This window comes from Genypterus blacodes, unplaced genomic scaffold (assembly GCF_046128005.1).
Source record: "Genypterus blacodes isolate CSIRO-AG114 ecotype Tasmania unplaced genomic scaffold, CSIRO-AGI_Gbla_v1 ptg000022l_1, whole genome shotgun sequence".
Classification (NCBI taxonomy): Eukaryota; Metazoa; Chordata; class Actinopteri; order Ophidiiformes; family Ophidiidae; genus Genypterus; species Genypterus blacodes.
In genome coordinates this window covers 2192076-2216059 of record NW_027466835.1, presented here as the reverse complement: position 1 = coordinate 2216059, position 23984 = coordinate 2192076, and the positions used below count along the sequence as shown (strand labels likewise).

At 49.1% G+C, this 23984-nt stretch overlaps 1 protein-coding gene across 1 annotated transcript in view; it reads right to left on the bottom strand.

Annotated features, from left to right (window-relative positions):
- LOC142992732 (protein sidekick-2-like) overlaps nucleotides 1-22964 on the bottom strand; it is a 35342-nt gene extending 12378 nt beyond the window's left edge. Inside the window, exons 1-30 of the mRNA XM_076143264.1 lie at nucleotides 22807-22964; nucleotides 21041-21147; nucleotides 20671-20818; nucleotides 17575-17708; nucleotides 14625-14736; nucleotides 14023-14213; nucleotides 13759-13842; nucleotides 13447-13641; nucleotides 12835-12951; nucleotides 12420-12587; nucleotides 12236-12338; nucleotides 11341-11517; nucleotides 10876-11012; nucleotides 10089-10236; nucleotides 8771-8911; nucleotides 8260-8441; nucleotides 5983-6098; nucleotides 5557-5752; nucleotides 5185-5475; nucleotides 4971-5092; nucleotides 4717-4826; nucleotides 4398-4548; nucleotides 2705-2942; nucleotides 2499-2614; nucleotides 2222-2411; nucleotides 1755-1853; nucleotides 1442-1636; nucleotides 1129-1330; nucleotides 524-627; nucleotides 90-160 (exon numbers count right to left, since the gene is read on the bottom strand). Of these exons, the coding sequence (XP_075999379.1) occupies nucleotides 90-160; nucleotides 524-627; nucleotides 1129-1330; nucleotides 1442-1636; nucleotides 1755-1853; nucleotides 2222-2411; nucleotides 2499-2614; nucleotides 2705-2942; nucleotides 4398-4548; nucleotides 4717-4826; nucleotides 4971-5092; nucleotides 5185-5475; nucleotides 5557-5752; nucleotides 5983-6098; nucleotides 8260-8441; nucleotides 8771-8911; nucleotides 10089-10236; nucleotides 10876-11012; nucleotides 11341-11517; nucleotides 12236-12338; nucleotides 12420-12587; nucleotides 12835-12951; nucleotides 13447-13641; nucleotides 13759-13842; nucleotides 14023-14213; nucleotides 14625-14736; nucleotides 17575-17708; nucleotides 20671-20818; nucleotides 21041-21147; nucleotides 22807-22943 (4482 nt within the window). The 5' untranslated portion in view covers nucleotides 22944-22964. The remainder of the gene's footprint in view (nucleotides 1-89; nucleotides 161-523; nucleotides 628-1128; nucleotides 1331-1441; nucleotides 1637-1754; nucleotides 1854-2221; nucleotides 2412-2498; nucleotides 2615-2704; nucleotides 2943-4397; nucleotides 4549-4716; nucleotides 4827-4970; nucleotides 5093-5184; nucleotides 5476-5556; nucleotides 5753-5982; nucleotides 6099-8259; nucleotides 8442-8770; nucleotides 8912-10088; nucleotides 10237-10875; nucleotides 11013-11340; nucleotides 11518-12235; nucleotides 12339-12419; nucleotides 12588-12834; nucleotides 12952-13446; nucleotides 13642-13758; nucleotides 13843-14022; nucleotides 14214-14624; nucleotides 14737-17574; nucleotides 17709-20670; nucleotides 20819-21040; nucleotides 21148-22806) is intronic.
- Nucleotides 22965-23984: the final 1020 nt, after the last annotated feature.

Sequence of the window (23984 nt, the reverse complement as noted above, 5' to 3'; positions counted from 1 at the left end):
CGAGCACAGACGTCATAACGTACGACTTTCACCAAGCAGGTTTTTGGAAAAGTACAGATTTCTATTAATGTCTCATCACAGCCGCTCACCTGCCAGCGAACCAGCACGGAGGTTGTGGTGTGCGGCGTGAGAGAGAGAATCGCAGGGGCTCTGTCTGGGGCTGGGAAAGACAAGAAAAGACGGAATTTTAAACAAACCAACAAAGACGAGTAGAGTGATGTATAATTTAAAACCCAGCCAGGCCGGAAACAGCTTGAGCACAAACAACACACACACACACACACACACACACACACACACTGTTGATATAAAAGCGTGGAAATGTGAATCCAAAATGCACTCGGATGAGGTCTTGTGCTCATCCATAAACACTCCCTGTTATAGCACTTGCTAATGAATTTTACAGATTATGTAACTTTCGGTCAGTGCTGCATTTTCAAACGGATCACAACAACAGATGTAACAAGAGAGCGAGGCTGAAATTCTAACAAGCGTGGTTACACAAGATGTCACAAGTTCTTACCGTCCTGCAGCGTGGTGATGGCCTCACTCTCCTCGCTGTATTCACTGTCTCCGATGTCGTTAGTCGTTTTAACGCGGAACTGGTAGGAAGTGAACGGCTTTAACCTTAAAGAGGATAAACAGCGGCGTGCGTCACGTTTGTTTGCGCGTGTGTCACATCCACAGCACAGCTTGTTCTGCCATAAAAGTCCAACTAAAAACCGCAGAATGTCAGTGGGAAACAGATTAACCAGGCTCACCATTCAATCTAATGCATTTCAATACATAAGCTGTGTCATAAATCAAGACCTTTTCGAAGCTTTTAATGTTTAGTTAAAACTCTGAAGTCATTTTCAAGGCCTCGGTGAATAGTGTTGCGGCTCAGTGAGGTCCTTCTAATGTTTGTTCACCTCCATTTACTTAAATTACGATAGCTGAACACCTCAAACAGCGCGGCCACACAAATTTCCATACGGCTGACACCTGGCTGGCAAACTGTCAGCAAAAATGGAATATTATACACCGGCAGAGGAGTTACAGCAGGGGTATTGCGTTATATTGCATTAGAACATACAGCAGCGGCAGCAAGTGGCTCAGTTATATTATCAGGGTTGGTTGTATACATACCTGTCCACTATGTAGGAGTGAGTTTCGTGGCTGACGGACGCAGAGTGGACAGTCCAGTTGCTCTCTGGCAGTTCTCTATACTGGACTGTATAGTAACGAACAGGCGACAGACCATCGCTGCCCGGTTCCCATGACAACAGCACTCTGCGAGCTCTGACCTCCTCTTGAGGCACGAGGGGCCGACTGGTGGGCTGGGGTCGAGCTGAAGGGGAGGGCGGGAAGGGGGTTGCAGACGCGAGGTCAATCCAAAGCATCATCTGGAGATATGAATAATTGAAGCGTAACATTTGAGCGGGCGGGATTTCACCCTCACCTCTCTTCTCCGTGGTGACCACCAGCGCCTCGGCTGCCTCTCCCCAGCCTTTGCGAGTCTGAGCTGTGAGGCGGAATAGGTAAACCATCTCGGGTTTGAGCGCGGATGCGGTGTATTGCCGCGCGCTGGGCCTCAGCACGTCCACGGTGGCGGCGTTGCTGTTGGAAGCGTTTCTCCGGAATGTGATTTGATAGGCTGAGGACATCAACTTATATCAATATAAACATCGTACGAGCTGAACATCTAAAATTAGAGCACTGATCCTTTCCAGCAAACAAAGCAACATAACATGATTGTGGTCCTATCACCTTACCCAGGATAATTCCATTAGGCTGTGCCGGTGGTTGCCAGATCAGCCTGACTGAGGTCGTTCTGACTTCTGGGAACAGGATGCCGACTGGAGGGCCGGGCACTATCACAGAGAGAACGAAGGAATCAAAAAAAATCCAATCAGGCAAGAGTACGATCTGATCCTATCTTACGTCTCGTCTCATCTCAGCCAAAGATGGTGAGAAGACGAATATACTTCTTTGTTAATGCATACAAGTAGCTACTATTCCACAAATTGGATGGAAAAATTTATGGATAAAGACATCATCACCGGTGAAAACTTAACCTTCTGAGACCCAGCGTCCTCATAAGTGGACAATACAATTTCCCATCCCTCAATCTTATACAACATTGTGTTTAACTTCAACCTTTTGCCCTCATGTCAAGAACCCAGCTGACTGACTTAAGACAGATATTCATGCAGTACAGGGAGATGTTGTCATAGTTTACCATCATCCAGCGTTCTCTCCAGAATGGGGGGTGAGCTGCTCCGTCCGTCGCCGATACGTGTGAAGGCAAGGACCTGGATCTCATACAGGACATACTTGCCCAGGCCGCTCAGCTGGACGCTGTGGCTGGTGTTACCCTCCACTGTCCAGAAGCTGGGAGCTGCGTCAGAGTCCTTCTCCTTGTACATCACCTGAACAGACACAGTTTCGTGACTTACGAGGAGAAATGTGGTATGGAAGACTGCGGACTGTGACACAGGTGTTACACGGATCCTGACCTTGTAGCCCAGAATGAGTCCGTTCCGGTCAGTCTCTGGGACCTCGCCCCAGCGGACCAGGATGCTGCTGGACGTGGTGGCGAAGGCGGAGACGTTCATGGGGCCGCAGGAAGGCACTGCGACAAAACACGACGGACAAATATGAAATCATTACAAGAAGGACTGAGTGATGAGGTACGTAGTGGGATGAACATGTATTCCCTCACCAGACTCCCTGGTTCTGCCGTGCACCGGTTGACTCCACGGTCCCGAGCCAATGCCGTTGATGGCCTGAACTCTAACCTCGTACTCCATCCACTCTTCCAGGTCCTCGATGGTGAACTCCCTCTCCTGGCGGTCCATGATGACATGGGAGAGCACGCCTCCCTTCGACCCGGCTTTGGAGTACTGGACCCGGTAGCCGACGAGGTCTGGATTCCCGTTGTACTCCCACTCTGGAAGAGGCTGTGAAAGGTTTGGTTTTCAATTCAAGCTGAGATCAATATAAATGGCATCATAACGGAGAACATAATGAAGCAATAAGCCACGAGAGGCTGAGCTTTAGTGTGATTTTTCGCAGCTAAGCGCCGTTGTCAATCCCTCTGAGCACTGAGCATTACATCAAGTGGCACAGTGCTTTTGTAAAATTGCGGTAATCCAACATGGTGCCAGGATAACGTTCAGTGCTCTGTTAATGTTTCATACTTCATATTAATATTTCAATATATGTCTTTCAGCATGTAATACACTTCTTAAACATAAGTAACCAGCATGGGCACAGTGAACGGCATGGGTGTGTAATTGAGTAATTTATAGCCCATTGATGTTTAAATTAACTTGTGCAGTCAAAGTGTGAGTGTATCAGGGGTGTTTGCAATCCTTTTAAACGTCTCTCAGCCAATAGGAACTGTAGACAAGGACAATCAGAGAGACATGTCTATCTAAGTGAGACATATCAGCTGAATATGTGCTGGGCGAAAGCTTAACTTTCAGAAACCCTGCATCCTCATAAGTAGACATTACATTTTTCCTTCCATACTTCCATAACTTAAACCTGCTGTCCTCATGTCTGGACATTTAATGGCCACACACACGAATGCGGCGAAGACACGATACAACCTAACACCCGGTCGCACCCAGCATTAACAAAGAGCCTCCATCACGGCGGTACTGTGTGTCATTGATTAGTGTAGCCAGGTAACGGCGCTGACATCCCTTCCCGTGTTAACTCCAGGTAGCACACGCCATGTTTCATCCCGCAGCTAGTGATGAAATGAAAAGCGGACGGCTGAGATGGACGCCGTGGGAGCATCTCCAGCCTCCGTCTCTCTCACTGCCTGACTCGCTGATGATAACAGATTGAATAAAGGATGGAGGCGCTGGACAGATGCTGACATAGAAATCGACAATCAAAGGGAGAGTGTGTGCGCTTTTCCCCCAAAACATCTCGACTGCCATTACCTGTAAGCATCACACAACAGAGAGAAATACAACTAAGAGTATAGTGTGAACCAGCAAGTTGGTATAGAATGTAAGAATGTCCGGACATAAATAATCCTCAATAGTCACCATTTGATTAGAATTACTCATATAAAGGATGGATTTCTGTGATTTCCTCTGGTCAAAGCAATGTAGTCCTAATAATATTAGACTTTACAAGGCTTCTATGATAAATGTTCCATTTCATTAGTGTGCCAAGGGCATTTTGTCAATTCCGCCGTGTCCCTGACTTTATTCTCTACCACACAAATGAGAAGCAAAAAAAAATTCATCAACTTGTAATAGCTTTGACAAAGTCACATCAGAATCACAACTCCATAATTTCATTAGCTGCAGACTGAATGGGACGACTCGTGTGTTCTCATGTGGATCGGACTGAAACCTGAGCAACCTCTATAAAGCCACAAACGCCCCACGTACCAGCCAGCGGAGCCACAGGCTGGTCTCACTGGCCGTGCGTAGGGTCACGTTAGACGGGCACATGTCTGGAGGAGCCTGCAGCGTCTGGATCTTCCTGGAGGGCTGACTGGGAGGACTGGTGCCCACTATGTTGACCTGACGCATTCGGAACCTAGATTAGATTAGAGTTAGAGAACACAAAGAAATTTTTTCATTTAAGCATCAGAATACTAATCTAATTATTTAGGTCATGTTATATTTACACTGACCAAATTCATCAGTCATATACTGTATATATATATGTATATACAGTATATAAGAGGTAAGTATGTGTGCTCACCTGTAGAAAGTGTATGGATTCAACTCCAGGACCTCCAAAGATCTTGCATCAGGTTCATTAGCCAGCTGATGAACCATCAGCCACTCCTCATTTTCTCCTATTACACCAATCTAAAATGCACAGGGGGAAACACTTAAATCACCAGCCAGCTAATGAAAGAAACGGCCATGCATTTAAAAAAATCTCTGCACTATTATCAAGCAATCAAGATGGAAATCAGCTCCCATTATGTGGAATTATGCAAAACATCTCACCTGGGCTTCCACCTGCCAACGAGAGATGGAAGTCTTTCCATCATATCCGGGTTTGAACTGTAGAGTTACTGAGCGCGGGCCGATGTTGGAGATGGCCAGGTTGGTGGGAGGACCAGGCAACTCTGGGGAGCAAGGTGAGGGAAAGGAAGGCAGCTGTGAAATAGCAGCTTTGAAGTGAAGTTTGACATTTAGATGGACATATTTCACTGCAGACCTGGCGGGACCCCAGAGGAGATGGTGGAGGAGGAGAGCTGGCCTTGGCCCTTGGCGGTCATGGCTGCCACCTGGATGGTGTAAGTAGTGAGGGCTGTGAGGCCGGTCACCCTGTAGTCCTGGGTCAGGTTGGGCAGATAGTGGGTCACCCTGGTGTTGGTCCTGTTGAACTCTTCCCAGGAGATACGGTAGCCTGTGAGGAGGCCGTTCTTCTCCTGTGGTTCTTTCCAGCTGACCTTCAGGGAGGTGTCCAAAATCTCAGTGAAGCTCAGGTGACCCACAGCACCTGGAGCTGATGAACAGGATAAAGCAAGAGTTTACCTGCCTGTCACGCCATTATTTACAAACAGCGGCAATATAGTGGAAGACTTACTATCTTCATGGGTGCGCAGCCGCTGAGGGGGGCTGCGAGGTCCGTCTCCAGGAGTGGTGAAACACAACACGGAGGTGTAGTATTCTGTAAACTTCTTCAAGCCAGAGATGAAGCCCACGTGAACACTGTCCTGGAAGTTGGGACGCGCCATTACCATTGTGACTTCATCTGCACGGTTCAGTTCCCATGCCAACAGCTGGAAAGGATAAACATCTATTTTACATTTTAGGCTCATCGCAGCATCAACATGTTTTTTCTGTTTATTTTTTTTCCAATTAACAAAATCTATTCATCCTAAGTTTCTGATTTATGGAAAAAAATGATGATTTCTTTGCACCAAAGTCCCGCCTGATGTTGGCAAGGAGAACATGCTCTTCTGCCTCTGGCCACTAGAGAGCACCAGTTGACAGAGGGGGGGCGGCCCACCTTGTATCCCTGGTTGATCCCGTTGATAAACTGGGGGCTCGGGGCGCTCCAGGTGAAACGCACAGTGGTGGAGTTGACAGCCTCGGTTTGTACATTTCCTGGTGGCACGGTTGGCACTGATCCAGAGGAGGAGGGCAATTAGAGAGAGAGAGAGAGAGAGGGAGGGAGAGGGATAGATGGGCAGATGGGGGAGATAAAGAAAGAGGCAGCATAGTTAAGAGTTAGAAAGAGAAAAAGCAGCCACTCCAGCCTTGTTTAGCACCAGACTGAAGCATCTTTGGGCTCGTCGTGGAGGGGATGAACGCGCCAATCAAACAGGGTGTGAGAGCGGTTGCCTCAGGCTGCTGCTAGGTGAACCCTGCAGCGTTTTGTTTGAAGTGAGCGTGCCATCCTGATGTAATACAGGAAAATAGCCAAGCTAGTCTCACATTAATGAAGCCCATTGACCAGAGTCGGCCTCCATATTTCCATGCTGCTGCTGCCTCTGTTTGAAAGTGTTTTAAATCCATTTTAATGGAGTTACAGAATCCAATTTATGAGAGCTGTGACAAACAATTAGCTTTGTTGGCTGCTATTATTCACCCACACTGAGTTGGATGATGAAATTGCGATTTGGATTTTGCAAAGGATGTGAAACGAAAGTGCTTCATCTGTCAAAAGCTGCCGGGTTGAAGGTTCTGACAAACATTTCATTGTTTATGCGCAAATGCAGGTAATCAATGACTGACTGATCAATTGGTTGATCGATTTCCTCTGATGTCTCAGGGTATATATAGATATTGTGAACCGGATAAAATCAACAATTGCTGCAGCATTCCAAAGTATTTTCAATCATCTAACAAAGAGAAAGTGTCAACCCAGCTCATAATGGATACACGTGTAAAGTGGATAAGTGGAATACAGAAAATAATAAATAAACACCATAATAAATGAGTTTGTGTAGCTGTAGCACCTCTCATCCACAGAATATTTGCATAGTTGTAAAGCCCAAGGTGCTTTAAATCAGCATTAGGACTGCCGAGAGCAGAGAAACCGTATTAAAACCACGATTGTCAAGAGAGACAAAAATGTTGCATACGTAGCAGCTTTACAGTGCTGCTGCAGCTTGCATGTTCAGAACAAGAGCAAGAGGGGAATGTGTTTACGTGGGTGTGTGTGTGTGTGTGTGTGTGTGTAAGTGTGTATTTGTCAGGTACAGATCTATTCGGGTTATGTGTGGTTTAGATCCAGTTGAAGGTTTTTCCGCTGATGTTTTTTGCTTTAAAAGTTTTGTAAGAACAGCTTGAGACACAGAGCTCCGCAAAGAATTCAGCTGTAAATTTGACATGGCACGACGAGACACTTGTACAATGTAACCGAGTCGAACGCGATTGCCACAAAAATTACTTAAAATGTGTCCTTATTCTGTAGCAGGCAGCAGAAACACAAGTGATTCTTCTTGCGAGCGCCCTTGAGAGTGTTTAGTGAAGAGGCGTGGAGGATCTGGATTTAACATGACAGGGATTTTGAGATATGTGAGAGTTAAGCCTTTCAGAGCTTTATCTCAAAGTTAAAAGCAGTCAGAAATCAAACCGAGTGCCACTGCAGCAAAGTCTAATCAGGTGATACTTCCTCTCTGGTTTTCAGTGAAAGCCTGACCGTGGCCTTCAACGAAATCCCAGCAATCAGATTTTGTTCAAATCTGACCTCCAATTAATCAACGAAAGATGAATCAATCTGAGAAATTTGATGAGAAATACTGTGAATAAGGACCTGACATACTGATAACACAAAGTCTACCTGCTTATGCTCACACAGGGTGCTGCAATTACAACACTGACTGCGGCGAGACCCAAACGTGTCCCGCCAGTCTGAGGCGCGTCATCTCCTGCTAATTTACGAACAGAACCAATTAAAACCTACGTTCAGAGTCTCTGTCTGCTGTCAGGAAGACTTGATGGTTTACGAGGTGCAATCCGGGGAACAAAATTTGCAAAAGTAGGAGGACGGAAAACAACAACAACAACAACAACCAACAACCCCGGCAACAGCAGATGGGCAGCGTAGCGAGGCCGCAAAGGGGCGTTTAGCGCGGCTGCTGCAGGGAAAGCGAACTCTCCTGTTCAAAACACTTTTCAAGGTTATGAAAAGGGAAGAATAAATGACTTTTTGATACGATCATTAAAAGAGATAATTGGATTAACAGGTGCGATGCTGCGGGCTCAACGTCAGCCAAGGGACGGACGTCATGAGGTCTAAAGAGGAGATTGTGTCAGATGAGTGTATGTTGCTCCTCACCTCCCTGCAGAGTCCACTCAGTGACCTTGTGGCTGTACGTGCCCCTGCCTGCCCCGTTATACGCCGCCACCTCAATCTCGTAGTTGGTCCAGATGATGAGGTCCTCCAGGAGCAGGCTGGTCTGGTCCGGACTGGTGAGGTTTTTCATCTGACAGTCCACCGGCAGCCCTGACAGACAGTACCTGGCCAGGGGGAAAATCGATAGCGGGAGCGAGAGAGAGAAAGAGAGAGATAGAGAGGGAGAAGAGACAGACAAAAATATAAATAAATATTAAACAGCAGAGATTGTCTATAAAAGAGAGGCAGGGTGAGCGATAATGAAAGAGAAGCCATGCAGAACCGTTATAAAATGGTTACAGCCGGAGAGGTGACAACAGATGAATGGAGAGGAAGGTATTTAATTGGCAGCAATTATTCTATTGCAACGGTGAGTGAGAATGAAGTGAGACGGAGAGAGAGAGAGAGAGAGAAAGGAGCCCGGGAATTAGACCGGTTGTCACGGTTATCTTACCTGATGATGTAGCCTTGGAGCGGACCGTTCTGGTGGCTCTCCGGGGGTGGCTGCCACTGGATCATGATGGACTGGTTGGTGCGGCCGCTGGCGATGACCGTCTGCGGGGGGGCGCTGGGGGGCTCTTCGGGGAGAGTCAGACTGGGCCAGACAACCAGACCAGACGCATTAATTAGAGAGGAGTTTCCGCACATTTCCACACCATTTCATCATAGGAATTGAACGATATGAAAACCGAGGCACAGTAAAAGAGCTAAGCTGGGATGTGTGTGTGTATGGCGTGTGTGTGCTCTACAACACCGTCCGCAGAGAGCAAACATCAAAGTGGCCTCTGTACAATAAAAAGGGGGCGAGAGGTTGAGAGCATCGACCCGGGGAAACTTTACTCTTAAGTCAATTTAAGGGAATTTCAACATCTTGATTCCTACCCAGTGAACCGCAGCGCCGTTCTGAGGGAGATAAAACAAAATGTTTGGGATCAAAGGGGACATGCTAGCAAAAACGCCTCAGAACCCCCGACGCCCCTCGCCCCCATTGGCTCCCCCAGACGCCATGCGCTCGTATCTGTGCATGATCACGCCAGGAGTCCAGCTGAGCGGGGCGAGTTCGACCGCCACCGGTGGTAAAGCAGCAAATGGGCGAGCATTGGAGCAGACAGAGTCAAAGCCGTGTGTGTGTGTGTGTGTGAGAGGTGTGATTATGGATAATTCCCCCCCGAGATTTGATTTGAGTCTGTGTGAAGCGTCGCCTCTTTCAAGTCCCTCTCTGTATTTTTACTCAGCGAGTAAAGCAAAGGCCTTTAATAGGCATCAGAGGGAAGAGGCCGGGTCAGAGCGCCATTTCAACAGCATTCCAATAAAAAGACAACGTCCAAAAAGCCGGCTGATCCGCCCGGCAACACTGGCTCCCCCCTCCCCAAAACAGCAGAGTGACAGGATATAAATCAGTGCAGTTTACATTGAACTGCAGAGATGAAGAGAGAATATGAGCAGAACCATCTATAAGGCCCGTCAGCACACACACACACACACACACACCCACACACACACACACACACACACACACACACACACATCAAGCATCAAACACACATACAGAGCCAGAATACATATCTAATATCCAGAATATATTACAGTCTCTCTCTCTCTCTCACTCCCCAGTCCCTCTCTCGCTCTCTTTGTCTCTCTCCCCCTCTCCATCTCTTTCTGCCTGTCTCTTGCTCTCTCTCCCTCTTTCTTTCTGTCTCTGTGCCTCTATATCTGTCACTCCCCCCCCCCTCTCTCTCTCCCCTCTTCCTCTCTCTCTCTCTGCACCGTACCGCTCAGTCTCTTTGCTGAACTGTCCTCGGCCCACATCATTGACAGCACACAGGCGGAACTGGTAGGAACGAGCCGGGATGAGGCCGCCGACTGTCACTCCCACCGACTCCGGCTCGATGTTGGCCAGCAGCACCGTCCAGGGAGCGTCTGCAACAGAGTGGAAGCGGAGAGACAAAGCTGAGAGCTCGAGCCCATCGATAGGAAACGACCTTTGTAAGGGTATTTTGCATCACACAGCGAAAAGGAGACATATTTCATCTTCTTCATGGCTGGCCATTGTTTCATTTTCAGCAATAACACTGGAGCTAACATTGAAATATAACCAGTCGTTCGTCTTGCGCTCACTCATGGTAACTATCAGATTGAAATTCAATTATCCCAAAACAGATCCCATCTGCCTTCTCGGATTCATTTTCAGTTTTAATGAGTTGTCCTCTCGGTCAGACTGAGCTTAGATGAAAAATAACTGAACAATTTACTCTGTGTGAGTGAAAACATTCCTGCCGCTTTGATTTCCTCAATTGGAAGGACGATATGAGCGTTTCACAACAAAGCAATTGGCTCCCCGCGATCAAGCAGTGCAGAGGTTGACGCACCCACTTCAGCTGAGTTTAGACGGTGAAACCAACCAATTACCAGTTTGGGAGAAGTCGCGTCAAAGTCGTGCTTCCTAAAGCGCTGAGGTAATATTTTGAATTTAATAAACATAAATAAGAGATGCAATCGTTTGAGGGAAGTTGCAGTGGAATGTTCTTTACACACACACACACACACACACACACTCACTGTTCTCTGAGACCTCCAGGATGTAGCGGATGAGGGGGCTGTTGCCGTCAAACGCCTGCGCCCACGTCAGGTTGATGGTTCGCTTCTCTGTGGTGCCCAGAACTGCGATGGGGTTCTCTGGGGCGTGCGGAAGCTGCCTGCATGTTTGTGAGTGTGCGTGCGCGCGTGTGTGTGTGCGCGCGTGTGTGTGTGTGTGTGTGTGTGTGTTTGGAGGTTGTGCGAGAGAGACACCGAGCGATAATGAGAAATTTAATCAGACAACAACAGAGGCGGCGACTGAAAGACTTTAACACACAAACAGAGAGGCGTGAATATCAGGAGGTGTGATGGATCAGAGAGGAGACGACTGATAAAGCACAACAAGAGAGAGAACATCCATCACGTCCTGGCCAGAGGTAAATGAGAGAAGAAGAGAGCGCGGCGATAAGACACAACAGCAGAGAGGCGTGTGGCAGATATGCAGACCTGACTCGGAGGTGGGCGCTGCGGGAGTCGTTGCCGCCGACCGAGGTCACCCTGCAGGTGTATGTTCCAATGTCACCCGACCACGTCTGGGAGATGTGCAGGGTGCCGTCGGGATCCAGACGCAGACGGCTAGATGTGCTCACGTCAATCACAGAGCCCGTCTTCTCCCACACATACCTGGAGGGCAAGGACATGTTGGTGGTAAAGGCAGCACACACACACACACACACACACACACACGCAATTTAACACTCGGGGCCTGTGATGTTGTGACAGTGAATCTGTTTTGTGTGTCAGTTTGTACAACAGAACACAAGAGGCGCTGACACAGATGAAACGCTTTGTTTGCTGATGGCAAAGCGATGTGAATCTTCGAACCATCTCTTTCTCTCTGTCATACATACATAACCTCACCGCCGTGCATTTCACACACACACACGTACACACACACAAGCAGCTCCGGTGATTAATTGCGACTGTTTGGGCTCTCCAGCTAATCTCCTCTGTGTTGCGTTTAATTAAAGGCGCCGTCTGAAGTTATTACTCTGTTTACATATTCATCTGTTTACCCCGAGATCTGATCAATGCCACGGGCCCACAGGTGACAGGGACGCTAATCACCGGGCTCCCCAGACATCCCTCCACTCCCTCTGAGACAGAAGCATGTACGCGCACTCCATCACGCTCCAGACTGTCGAGACTGAAGGAATGCGACGTGCTAATTCCTCAGTCTGCCTAAGAGTTTGAACGCGTCCCCTTGGCCTTCCTCTCAGGCAGATAAACAACAGAACTCTCACACAATCCGTCAACTAATTAAGGACCAAATACTGATACTCGAAAGTTGTTTTCCATATTGTCCCGAGATTTACTTTGGGCCTCAGCCAAGCGTGGTTACCTGGCAGTGACGCTGGGGTCGTGGGTCACGCCACAGGTCATCACGGCCTTGGTGCCTTTGATGACGCTCTGGTCCTGCGGCGGCTTGTTGATGCGAGTCCGAGCTGCAATAACACACACACACACACATAAACAAACATCCGCAAGATGGACGGGCGAATGTAGTCCGCGTGCGAGAGTCTCACCCCAAACCACCAGATCAGCCGAGGCCTCGTCGATTCCCCTGGAGTTGCTGGCCATACAGGTGTAGGTGCCGGCGTCTGACAGGTGGGAGGGGCTTATTAGCAGGCTGCCCGACTCCAGCAGCGTGAAGCGGGGCAGCTGGACCGAGCCGCTGGCCAGGACCCGCTCGCCTGCCGGGGGGGAGGGAAGGATGGAGGGCAGCAGCAGTGATTAATGGAGGATGGCGGAGGAAAGGGCGAGAAAGAGAGAGATTAAGGTATCGAAAACATGTCAGGGAGAAAACAAACCAGAAGGGAAAACAGCGAAGCAGACGTTGTTTAGGGCGTATAAGTGCTGCTCTAAAAGTCATAAACTCAAATGTAAACACACACACACACACACACGCTGTGGACACCCCCCTGCTGTGAGGCGCCGTACCTTTCTGCCAGGTGATGGCCGGACGCGGGGCTCCGGAGGTCTCGCAGTGGAGGATGACTGACATGCCGTCGATCACGGCGCTGTCAGAGGGGCCGGCGGTGATATTGGGAGCGATACCTGATGGGCGAGGAGGAGGAGGAGGAGGAGAGGTCATCCCACACACACACACAAACACAAACACACACACACACACACACACACACACACACACACACACACACACACACAGAGACAATCAGGTTAGACAGAGGGGCTAATGAGAGGCACAAACAGTTTTCTCTCCAATAGAGCAGATGGCGGAGGAGAGTTTAATATTAGACTTGACAAAAGGAGGGGGCGGCTGTCAGGTCTTATTTTGAAGGGGCAGCTCAGAGGAAGTGACAAGCCGCCATCTCCCCTCTGCGCTACGGCGAAATCTCTACATCGAAAAATAGCCAATAATTGCACAAAGCATCAACGGGGACAAAGCGAGGAGATCTATAGATAGATGAGGGAGCGAGGGGAGCAAAGAGGATTATAGAGGAGAACAGAACGGGGGAGAGGATTTGAGGAGGAAGGAATTAAGCAGTTTTGCTTTGAAATGCTTCTTCCTTTCCCCCCGGGAGGACGTACTGGTGACGGCGAGGTAGGTGTTGGTCTGGATCTCTCCCGCCAGGTTGCGGGCGAAACACTGGAACATCCCCGTGTCGTCTGGCAGGAGGCCATTGATCTGCAGGCTGCCCCCCGCCAGCACTCTGTAGCGGGGGATCTTCACCGGGCTGATGGGCACGGCGTCTTTGTACCAGACGATGTCAGGCTGCGGCGTGCCTGCAGAGGAAGCACAAGGCCAGATGTTCAGAGCTCAGAACTCTTTCAGTCCTTCATCTCTTATGTTTTGTGCCTTTCTCCATTTTTCCCCCCGCACATCTGGAGGTCCTCACTGACCTCGTGCCTGGCAGGGGATGTCCACCACCTTCTCCATCTCGGCGCTGATGTGGGTCGGCGGCTCTTTCACGAACAGAGGATATTCTGTCGGAGGGAAAGAAACATGGAGCTTTTTAAAGATCCTACTTACAAATCACGGGACGCCACGTTGAATAACAACATCGACTCCATTACTGAAGTGTGAGAAACGCTAACACACTCAGGCAGGCTTTGATCGTTTTCAAGTGTGAGGCAAAACTGTGAGTCGCTCAACGATCGTTTTACCCAGAACGTGCAGGTAGGCGCCGGCGGTGACGGAGGCCACGCTGCTGCTGCGGAGCGACGCCTCGCACTCGTAGTAGCCGCTGTCGCTGACCGCCGGCAAGCTGACGACCAGGCGGCGGCCGAAGTCCCGGATCCCCGTGCTGACCACCGCGCCATCCCTCCTCCAAGTGATAATCATCTTGACGAGCGGCCTGAGCCCAGAGGGAGAAGGGAATTAGAGGAAGCAAACAGGAGGAGGCGGAGGAGAGAGAGAGAGAGGGGAGAGAGGGAGGAGGAGGAGGAGGAGGAGGGGGGTTTAAATACAAATTCATATTCTCTTTCAAGGTTACAGAAATGATGGGATGCATCTGTCATTCTGATTAAGTCTTTGAATGGGAGATAACAGTGGGGACCGGGAGTGTGAGACGTGGAGAGAACAGAGTGGAACCTTGAATCAAAGGGAAGAATGGAGCCGAGGCACCAAATGAAGCTGTGCAAAACACTCTTCTATCATGTTCAAACAAAAGCATCAGGACCCATTAAAGGTGCAAAATGTCAGATGTGAGGTGTTTTGATAATGTGAGTGTGTACATGTGTGTGTGTGTGTGTGTTTTCTCAGATACCTGGCGTTGGCGACACACTCCATGACGGCTTCGTTCCTCCCCACGGTGACACTGGTGTTCTTGGGGGGGATGATGATGGAGGGGGCGATGGGGTCGGCGGGTCCTCCCACATCTGTGCACACACACACACACACACACACACAGGCACACACACACGTAAGAGTTGAAGTAATGCATTCACACACACACACACAAACACAGAAGAGATGAAGCAATTCATACACACACACACACACACACACACACACACACTCTCATATCTCGCCCCAGCATCTACTTGACACGACCACGTGAGTTGGATTCGTGTATTTACTGACAATCTGGACGTTATCTCCGGCTCCCTGTCTCGCTGCTCCTCCTCCGCACTATTTAATACCTCCAGCTTTACCTTTCCATCCCTCCCTCCTTCCATCCCTCTGTCCCCCCCCCCCCCCCCCCCCCCCCCCCGCACACTGTTAGTCCAGGTGTTAGGAGCCATTATGTAGCATAATTGAGACAAACACAAAAGGCGATTAAATGCAGCGCCATCACTCACAGGCTTCGCAGAGCCTTCAGCCCGCCATCGATTCACTGCCCTCAATCAGTGATCTCTCCCTGAATCTGATCTCATTTTGCCGCTGCCTCCCCCGGCTGCACCTACCGGCACACGTTTTGCGTCAATACGTCTGCGCCCCGGCGATAGGAGCGCAACGCCCGAGCTCGATTTAGTGCAGGAACCTTCTGACAGGCCTATCGCAGCGTTATGGGGCCTGTAATCAGGTTTCTATTATTGTGCACCGCCTCAGTGTATATCACACACACACACACACACACACACTCACACACAAGCATTCCCAGGATTGTTTTCCTTGAATTTCTGTATTGCAATAATAAAGTTTCCAAGACAAACGTTGGCACAGAGCTTCTGCTGGGTTATTGCTGTTTGTCTTTGCTTTACATTTCTTTCATTCAGGCCCCAAACGTTCACTCACTGCTTTCATTTGTACAATTACAGATGGTATTATGTAGCAGAACAACTCTAAGGTGATACGATAAAATGGTGTGTTAACAGAAGTTTTTGAAACAACTGTACTATCTGGATGAAGAAGAAGAGGCAGAAGAAGAAGGAGGAGGAGGAAGGGGAAGAGGAGGAGGAAGAGGAGGATGAGGAAGCAGAGGAAGTAAAGTGGAGGGGGAGGAAGGAAGGAGGATGAGGAAGCAGAGGATGAGAAAGCGGAGGAAGAGGAGGATGAGGAAGCGGAGGATGAGAAAGCGGAGGAAGAGGAGGATGAGGAAGCGGAGGATGAGAAAGCGGAGGAAGTAAGGAGGAGGAAGGAGGGAGGAGGAGGAGGAAGGAAGGAGGAAGAGGAGGAGGAGGACGATGAGGAGGAGGAGGAGGAATGAAGGCGGAAGGAGGAGAAATACTCGGATGAGGAGGAGGAGGAGGATGAGGAAGTGGAGGAAGCAAGGAGGAGGAGAAGGAGGACGATGAGGAGGAGGCGGAATGAAGGAGGAAGGAAGGAGAAGTAATGAAGGAGGAAGGAAGGAGGAGAAGGACTAGGATGAGGAGGAGGAAGGAAGGAAGAGGAGGAGGAGGCCGCCTATGTTCTCTACTCGTACAGCCAAAGCCATGAATCCATTTGACTGGTTGGAGAGCTCGTTTCAATTTCTGGTAGACAAAATTGGTTTCGGAGCAGATGCTAATTAATGTAGTGCGGTTCATTCATACACTCAGAGTGCAGAGAATACCTCAAGTGTGTAATCTTCTAATTAAATGGCAAAAGCAAACAACACAGCGACCCGCATAGTAAAACCTTGTTACCGCTGTCATGGTATAGTTTACACTTGTCTCTGTCCAAAGACAAACGGGAACATATGTCCACTGTATTTGGAGGACGGCGCTCGGGGGTGCGACGCGTCTCCACCGCCCGTTCACTTGCTCGCAGCATTAGCCCTTGTCAGTTTCCTGTTTGAGTTATTCGCCCGGCTGTGCTCTCATTTGTATGCGCTCGCTGGAACCAGATGCTTCCACCCGCCGCATATTTTTCATCTCAGTCCCCTGCGGGAGCTCAAATGAACAATTACAGCCGTTAAGAAAAACAAAAAACACGTTACCTTACTTGACCTCAGAAGGAAAGTATGAATGCGGCGGGTACACGAGGTCAGACGGGGCGCCAGGCACTGATCTCTGCTCTCAGACTGGATGCTGACCAGTGTAACGAGCAGATAGCAGAGCAGGATTTACGTACATGGACAGCATAGGCAGTATCATATATCGTTTTGTATCGTTATTGACTTTTGTTTGGACTTCTGTGTGTCCTTCTGTCCCTCAGTCCTGTGATGTTCTGTTACGGGCGAGGGGTCGAGTTCAACCACGTACTGATCATTTCAAATGTAGGTAAAAATAAGATGAAACTAATCACACGGCCTGTAAATACTTTTATATCTGAAGCAGACCGTTTATCAGAGCGCGCCTGCCTGTGTGTGTGTGTGTGTGTGTGTGTGTGTTTCATCACACCCCGTTTGCTGGGTGCCATTTTCATAAATCTGCTTTTTGTAGGGGGGCCGATTAAACTGAAGGTCCAGTTTACGGGGCTGTAGATCCAGGCGGAGGGGGGGGAAAGCAGGAGCGATGCACCTCAAACACACACACACACACACACACGCCACGGCCGTAACTCATGGCCGGAGCCGGAGGTGTGACTACTGTTGTACACGAGCGCGACTGCTGTGGTGGAGATAATGGAGTGTGAGGCGCTAACTGCTGGAGTTACAGGTCCAGTAGAGGGCGCTGTCTCTGTTGCTATATGGCTATGTTACCTGTTGAATAGTTGATGGAAGAAACATGCATGCTGAATATGACAATAGAGCAAACCCTGTGTGCCACATGAGTGCGTTTGTGTGTGTTTGTGTGTGTGTGTGTGTGTGTGTGTGTGTGTGTGTGTGTGTGTGTGTGTGTGTGTGTGCTTACTCTCCACAGTGAGTGTGATGGGTTGACTGGTCTTGTTCTCTCCATTCTTGTCATTGACGGCTTGGGCGTAGTAGCGTCCAGCATCAGGGGCCACAGCAGACAGGATGACCAGTGTGTTGTCCAGGGTGATGGCACTGTGAATATGTATACACACACACACACACACACACGTAGAAAGACAAAAAAGTTATTTCAGCCTCTGGAGGATCTCTTAACCTTAAACTCACCCCCGTACAGAAACAAACAGCTTTACATAATGCTGACTATCGTTTTAGATTTGGACCCAATTAGACAAGTCATCGTAAATCATCTAGTGTGTGTTTCCAAACTACACACACACACACACACACACACACAAACACACCTGATAGCTAAAAACGGAGTCTGAGAGAAATCGTTCTGAAATTTCTCCCCTGATTATCTCAACTTCAAACTCTCTGCAGCCCCTAAGTAGTTGCGCGAAATGTGTTGTCATTTTTATTGGTGAGTATGAGGAATTGCAATGGATGATAGCAAAAGGGCAAAAAGATATATTGCCTCATAACTTTGCAATACACATGACTCAGTCATTTTTTAATATCCTCTTGAATCCTCTCTAATAGATCGCCGCGGCCTCGTGTTGTCTTTGCTGAAGTGTAGCGGCGCCTTTTTGCTCTGAACATGCGAGTGCAACACGTCGATGTCATCCAACCGCATGTAACAAAGCATTTCAGCACGCCGGCGTTCAGCTCCAGACAGAGTTGAGGCACGTTTTTTGAGGTTTTTATTATCTTTTGACGTGTCAGAGGAGATGTGATTTACGCGGTTCATTTCCCTCCATCTAATTACTGCTGAGCAAAACAAAAGCATCGTTTTAATTCCTCAAATCGCTACGAGCAAACACAAGTGCAAAGCTTGACTGTTGAGGTTGCAGTCCAGGGTTTCCTTATGTGGAAGCGTGGAGGGATGTAAAGATGCATCACGATGTATGGATTTTTAAGGCGGCGATTCAATAACTGCATCAATCTGCGACATTAAAATCCATCGATCCACCTTAAAGCATGCATCTCCTTAAGCCAGGCTCCTGCACTCAGGTCATATATTCTTTGTACTCCACTAATACAGTCTAATTACGTTTCCATAGTCTTAATTGTAAGTGAAATAAAATTCTAAGTGTATCAGAATAATCAAATCGATTACAATAACAACAAAACAAAACAATATCAATAAAGGATTTCTGATGCATACAAGAGTTCCTTTAATAATAATAGGAATCGAATCGGCAAGGATTTACACCCCTAGTGGCGGCTGGTGGGTACTGCTGTTTAGATCGGCTAAAACTGCAAGCGGTTTCTTTTTCTAATTTATGCAAATTCTTACAAATTCTATAAGCGACTGCAGCAGGAGGCCAGCAGAGTGTTGCTGTTCTGCTGCACAGTATAGTGTTACAGTAATCACATTACTTCCGTGTAATGCACTGCAGTCGGGGGTTTCAGTACTTTGCATTACAGTAATTGGACAGGTGAAAATTGCATTACTATGCTACACATAAAAGTGACACACAGAAATACTGCGTGTCGCCCTTAATTAAAAACCAGTGTCAAAGGGAAATTATATGGCCTCGGCTCATTGATCTCTCTGCTGTCAGCTCGGCCCCGCGAACGCCGCAGAGACGAGCATAAATACAGCAGCAAATGGCAGACGAGCGGAGTTATTTCATCTGAATTTACATCCCGTGAAGATAACAATATCGCCGTGAAGCAAGAGTTGAGTCCGGGTCAGAGTTCTGTTCTCAGTTCCACCTGCAGTCTCTCGGGAATAAACTCATCTCTGCCCCTGCCAGGCTGCATGATGGAGGAGATGAGCACCACCGCTGTAGGATCAACATCTGCCAGACTAATCCGACAGGTAAGCACCGGCGCCACGTTTCGATCGCTTCTTCTTCCTCTTTGAATAAGGAGCTTTTTTTCCCCTGAAACCTTGTGCGGCCTCACACTCAGACGTGAGGGAGCTCCGTTAAATGAGAGCTGACACTAAAACCCTGCAAGGCCGGCCCCTCGGCTCTCCATACCTGCCAGCAGCTGACTGATCGGCGCCAGATAAACAGAAACACTCCCGGACAATTAGGAGCTCTGGCTCTAGGCGAGTCAACACACACACGCGCACACAGGAACACAAACACCATTATACACACGGTGCCTGTGAATATCAATGTGCCCCGACACAAAGCGAGCAAACAAGCGGTAAATGCAGAGTGTCCTGTCAGTGCCTCTCATTGTCACGGCACAAAACCTCACCGCTACACTCCTGATTAGATACAGCTGCAGAGTAAAGCAGCGGAGGGAGAGGTCGGATGCTCTCTGAGGGGCTTCCTGAGATTCCTGCTACGACTTCCCTCAGTGCTCCTGCTGCTATTTTGCCCTTAAAATGTAATTCTAGGAAAATGTTCACTTCGGCTGTGTGACACGGCAGAGCTGGGCGCTGAATAACAGATGAGCCCCCGCGGTTTCTGAGGAGTTGCGGACTGACGCTGTGTGTTTGCCCGGACGGCTAAATTAATCTCATGTGATCACCTTTGCTGTGTTTCTGCGGGGAGAGAAAAGAACTGCAGTGGATCTGAGCAGATGTGAATTAACCTCCCACACCCCCAACACACACACACACACACACACAGCCGCAGCCACACACATACATATACCACATGAACATATGCACACAATCACACATCCTCCCACACACCCAAACCACCCAGGGGTGAGCGCTGTCAGTCAAACGTATCATCAACTGAGGCCTTTTGTCCAATTTTGTCTAATTGGTTCCCCCGCTGCCTGCTCTATCTCTACCCTTCAATCATTCCGCCTGCAAAGTCAATAGGGGCGATATAATAACCCGCTTTATCACTGAGAGGTGATTCAATGATGATCGTCCTCCATCAGCTATTCTGCTCAAACCTCCAACATGTGGCGTGGCGAGGGGGGTCGGGCCGGGAGGGAATCTGTGAGCCGTATTGAGCTTCTTCCAGGTCTCTGAGATGAGAGATGTTTCCGTCTCTGCACACCAACAGCTCACATACGGATGAAAGCGGGAGATCGGAGCGAAACGAAAAGGAGGACGTACATGCGGCTGCTGGAGGGGATCTTGCGTCCGTCTCGGAACCACGTGATCTGCGGCCGGGGGAAGCTGTGTATCCGGGGCGCGTGGAGGAGCGCGCCCTCTCCCTGGGATACGGTCTGCGCTCGCTCGCCCTCCGCAAACCCACCCATGTCTGACAAAGAGAGGAGAAAAGAGAGAGAGAGAGAAAATTAATGCAAGTCGAGGAAATTCCTCATGATTCTCGCTAGCAACAAAGAAGAAGAAAGAAGTGTCAGTATTCAAAAGCATTTTCCACTACAGTGACTAATCCGCACACCGCAGCAGCAGCGTATAGCAGAAGCCTTTCACTTACATGTACATTACTGCAGTTATGTGGGATGAAACTTGCACTTACAGGCAACCTGCACTTCAGTACTGCACTGCATTATGGCGCCCACACGGTTCCTGACGATGCATCGGTAGTGGCCGGCGTGCGATCGGTCCAGGGAGGGGATCAGGTACCTGGCGAACGAGCACGCACAAAACACCCAGAAGCATTCGTCATCATCAGCCTGACAGACAGCGGCGCTTTGTCATCTTGGCGCTTTTAATCCCCCGCCACTTTAGATGCTAAATGAATCATGATGTTTCAGCGGCCACTTGAAACGCAGCCTAAATGGCATTTCACGTGTTTATATGATGTCAAGGTTCTGAATTAGGAGCGTGACAGAGCGGCGGCCAAGCTGCACCGCCACTGATACGGGCGCCGGGCAAACAATGCAACCTGCAGATACAATCGTGACATTCTTAGAATTGGCCGGCGAGTCAGAAAAGGCAGCCGAAGCCCCTGAGTGGCAGGACTCACAAAACCCCCATTGTTATCCCTCTATCTTCAATCCACTGCAGTGAATCATATGAAGCCCTCACGTGTCGGTCTTAGGCGGTAATGGCTCCATCGCTCCCCTGATGTGCATTCATGTTAAATGGTGTGTGTGAAATACTAGCTAGATAAGCCCTGGGCTGAGTCCCCTTTAATTGGCTTGCTAAAGCCACTTAGGAGTTTAGGGTCCGGCCCTGTCATGCCACCCCTCCACCCCTCCCTATACCCCCCCCCCCCCCCCCCGCCACACCCCCTTACCCACTCTCCCCTGGATTGCAATCCAGGGGGTGGCGGCTGATTTCTTGGTTAAATGGATTCCAGTTCTCCTCCTTGATGGAGGCTGGAGAAGAATAACAAGCAGATCGGCCGGCCTGTGAGGCAGACCCAGAGACGGAAACCATGGGAGAGGTAGAGCGAGCCAAAGATGAGGAGAAGGAGAGGAGCGGGGACAGACGAGGAGAGAGGGAGAGAGAGACTGAGAGAGAGAGAGAGAGAGAGGGAGAGACGGATAAAGGAGGGAAGGTGATGCTGCTATGAAGCAATCAGACACTGGGCCACCTGAGAGCATCTGCTGTCCTTCCACGTCTAATGGAACCAAGTCAGACTGTGAGCAGCGAGTTCAGGCTATAGCTCCACACTATTTTTTCGAGAATGTGTTTCATTTGTGAATGCTGACTAACACATGCACACACAAAAAGTCACAGTCCCCACCGGCTGGAGCTTTTTCTGTTCCTGTTATTGTTAATATTTTTTCCGCCTGGAGTTTGGGGGGCAGAAGTATGCATGAAGTGCCCGGGAAAAAGAAACGGGAAAAAAACCCCAAAACACAGCCGACGAAACATCATCTCACTGTTGACAGAACAAACCGGGCCACCCACATCGTACAATCGAGCGAAAAAATATGCATCGAGAGATTTTGTTGCGACACAATACACAACAACAGAGGAGAGAGAAAAAAAACAGAGAGAATAAAAAAAAAGTTATCTGCTCCACCACCTCTGCATGTTAAATAAAATGTGAGATACAAATCGGAATAAATCTGACAATCCCCTCAACGCAAAGATGTGATGTCTCCGGGGAGACGTGCAGCCGAATCAGTCTTGCATAAATCCACTGAAATGAATCTCAATTATGAATAAAAATGAGCTATGAGCTATGAGTTACAATTAAAGGCCTCTAAACGTCCTCGTGTACTAAGATAATTATAGCTGATTAAGGAAAATAGAAATGGTGATAAAAAGTCTGTTGTGTGTGAGTATGTGTGCGTGTGTGTGTGTATGTGTGCGTGTGGTGTTCCTTACCTGTACTCCAGAGAGAAACGCGTCAACTGGCTGCCATTGTAGATCCATTTGAATTCCAGAGGCCAGCTTCCCTCGGCCATGCAGGTGAGGACCAGGCGGTTCCCCTCCAGGTGCACCTGGGCCTGGACCGGCTCCATCTTGAAATAGGGGGGGACGTCGTCCACTGGCAAAAGAGAGAGACACACAGGAATAGAGGATTGACTACAAGAAATGAGGAGAGAGAGGGGAGGGAGGGGCGTGAGTCAGTAACAACTCCTGTGAGCCGGCGAGAAATTGACAGGAAATGAGGCCCGGGAAGAAGCCATTTCCCCTTTCCATTTTTCTTCTGCACTGATTGGGAACTTGAAGGTCAACAGAAGAAGCCTGCGCAAAAAAAAACACACAGAATAATGGCGGGCCAGCGAAAGAGCCACACTCTTTTATTTCAAATTGAAATGCACTGGCAAAGAGGCAGAGGGGCAATTTGTGCAGCGGGAGAAGTGTAAATGAGCACTCCCATAGCTGTAGATCAGTGAGAGGGGAGGGACGGCGGCGGCTGCGGCGGCGGTGGTGGTGGACAACGGGCAGAGAAAGAAAATGGAAAGAAATATCACCGGGGCGCAGAGGAGAGTAAGCAAGGGGACCAGGGAGTTAGGAAGCAGGAAGCCGTGGCTGATGTAGTGGTGATGAGTGCTTTAGAAAACACAAAGTTTCCCAGCCTTAAACCACCTCCTCTGACAGGATGAGTTATGCTCCGCGCCTCCCTTCATTTATCTTTATAGGTCCCTAATGCGGCCAGATTATACGCGGCCCCATCCGCGACGCCGCGCTCAGCCGGTGCGGCGGTGGGAAAGCCTTTAAGGTGACACGCTCGGGCCGACGCTGAGCTCGGAGACAAAGTGCTTTCATTTGAGCTGATGAAAAAGGCATGATCAGACCTATTGATCTGTCTGCCTCTCTAGCCACGGGCGACACTGAGCCGATTGTGCCAGTGTTTGTGGCGGGCTAATTAAAGTCTGTATTAATAGTTGCAGCGAGCCGCCATTGGCCCGGAGCGTGCCTGCTTCCACGTCTGCCACACTAGGCTGACTCACTCTCACGGCTGATTACTGGAGCTTCTCTCTGCCTCTCCCTCTCTCCCTCTCTCTCCACACCAATTCACACTAGTTCACACCTGAGATTTACAACGGGGCGAATCC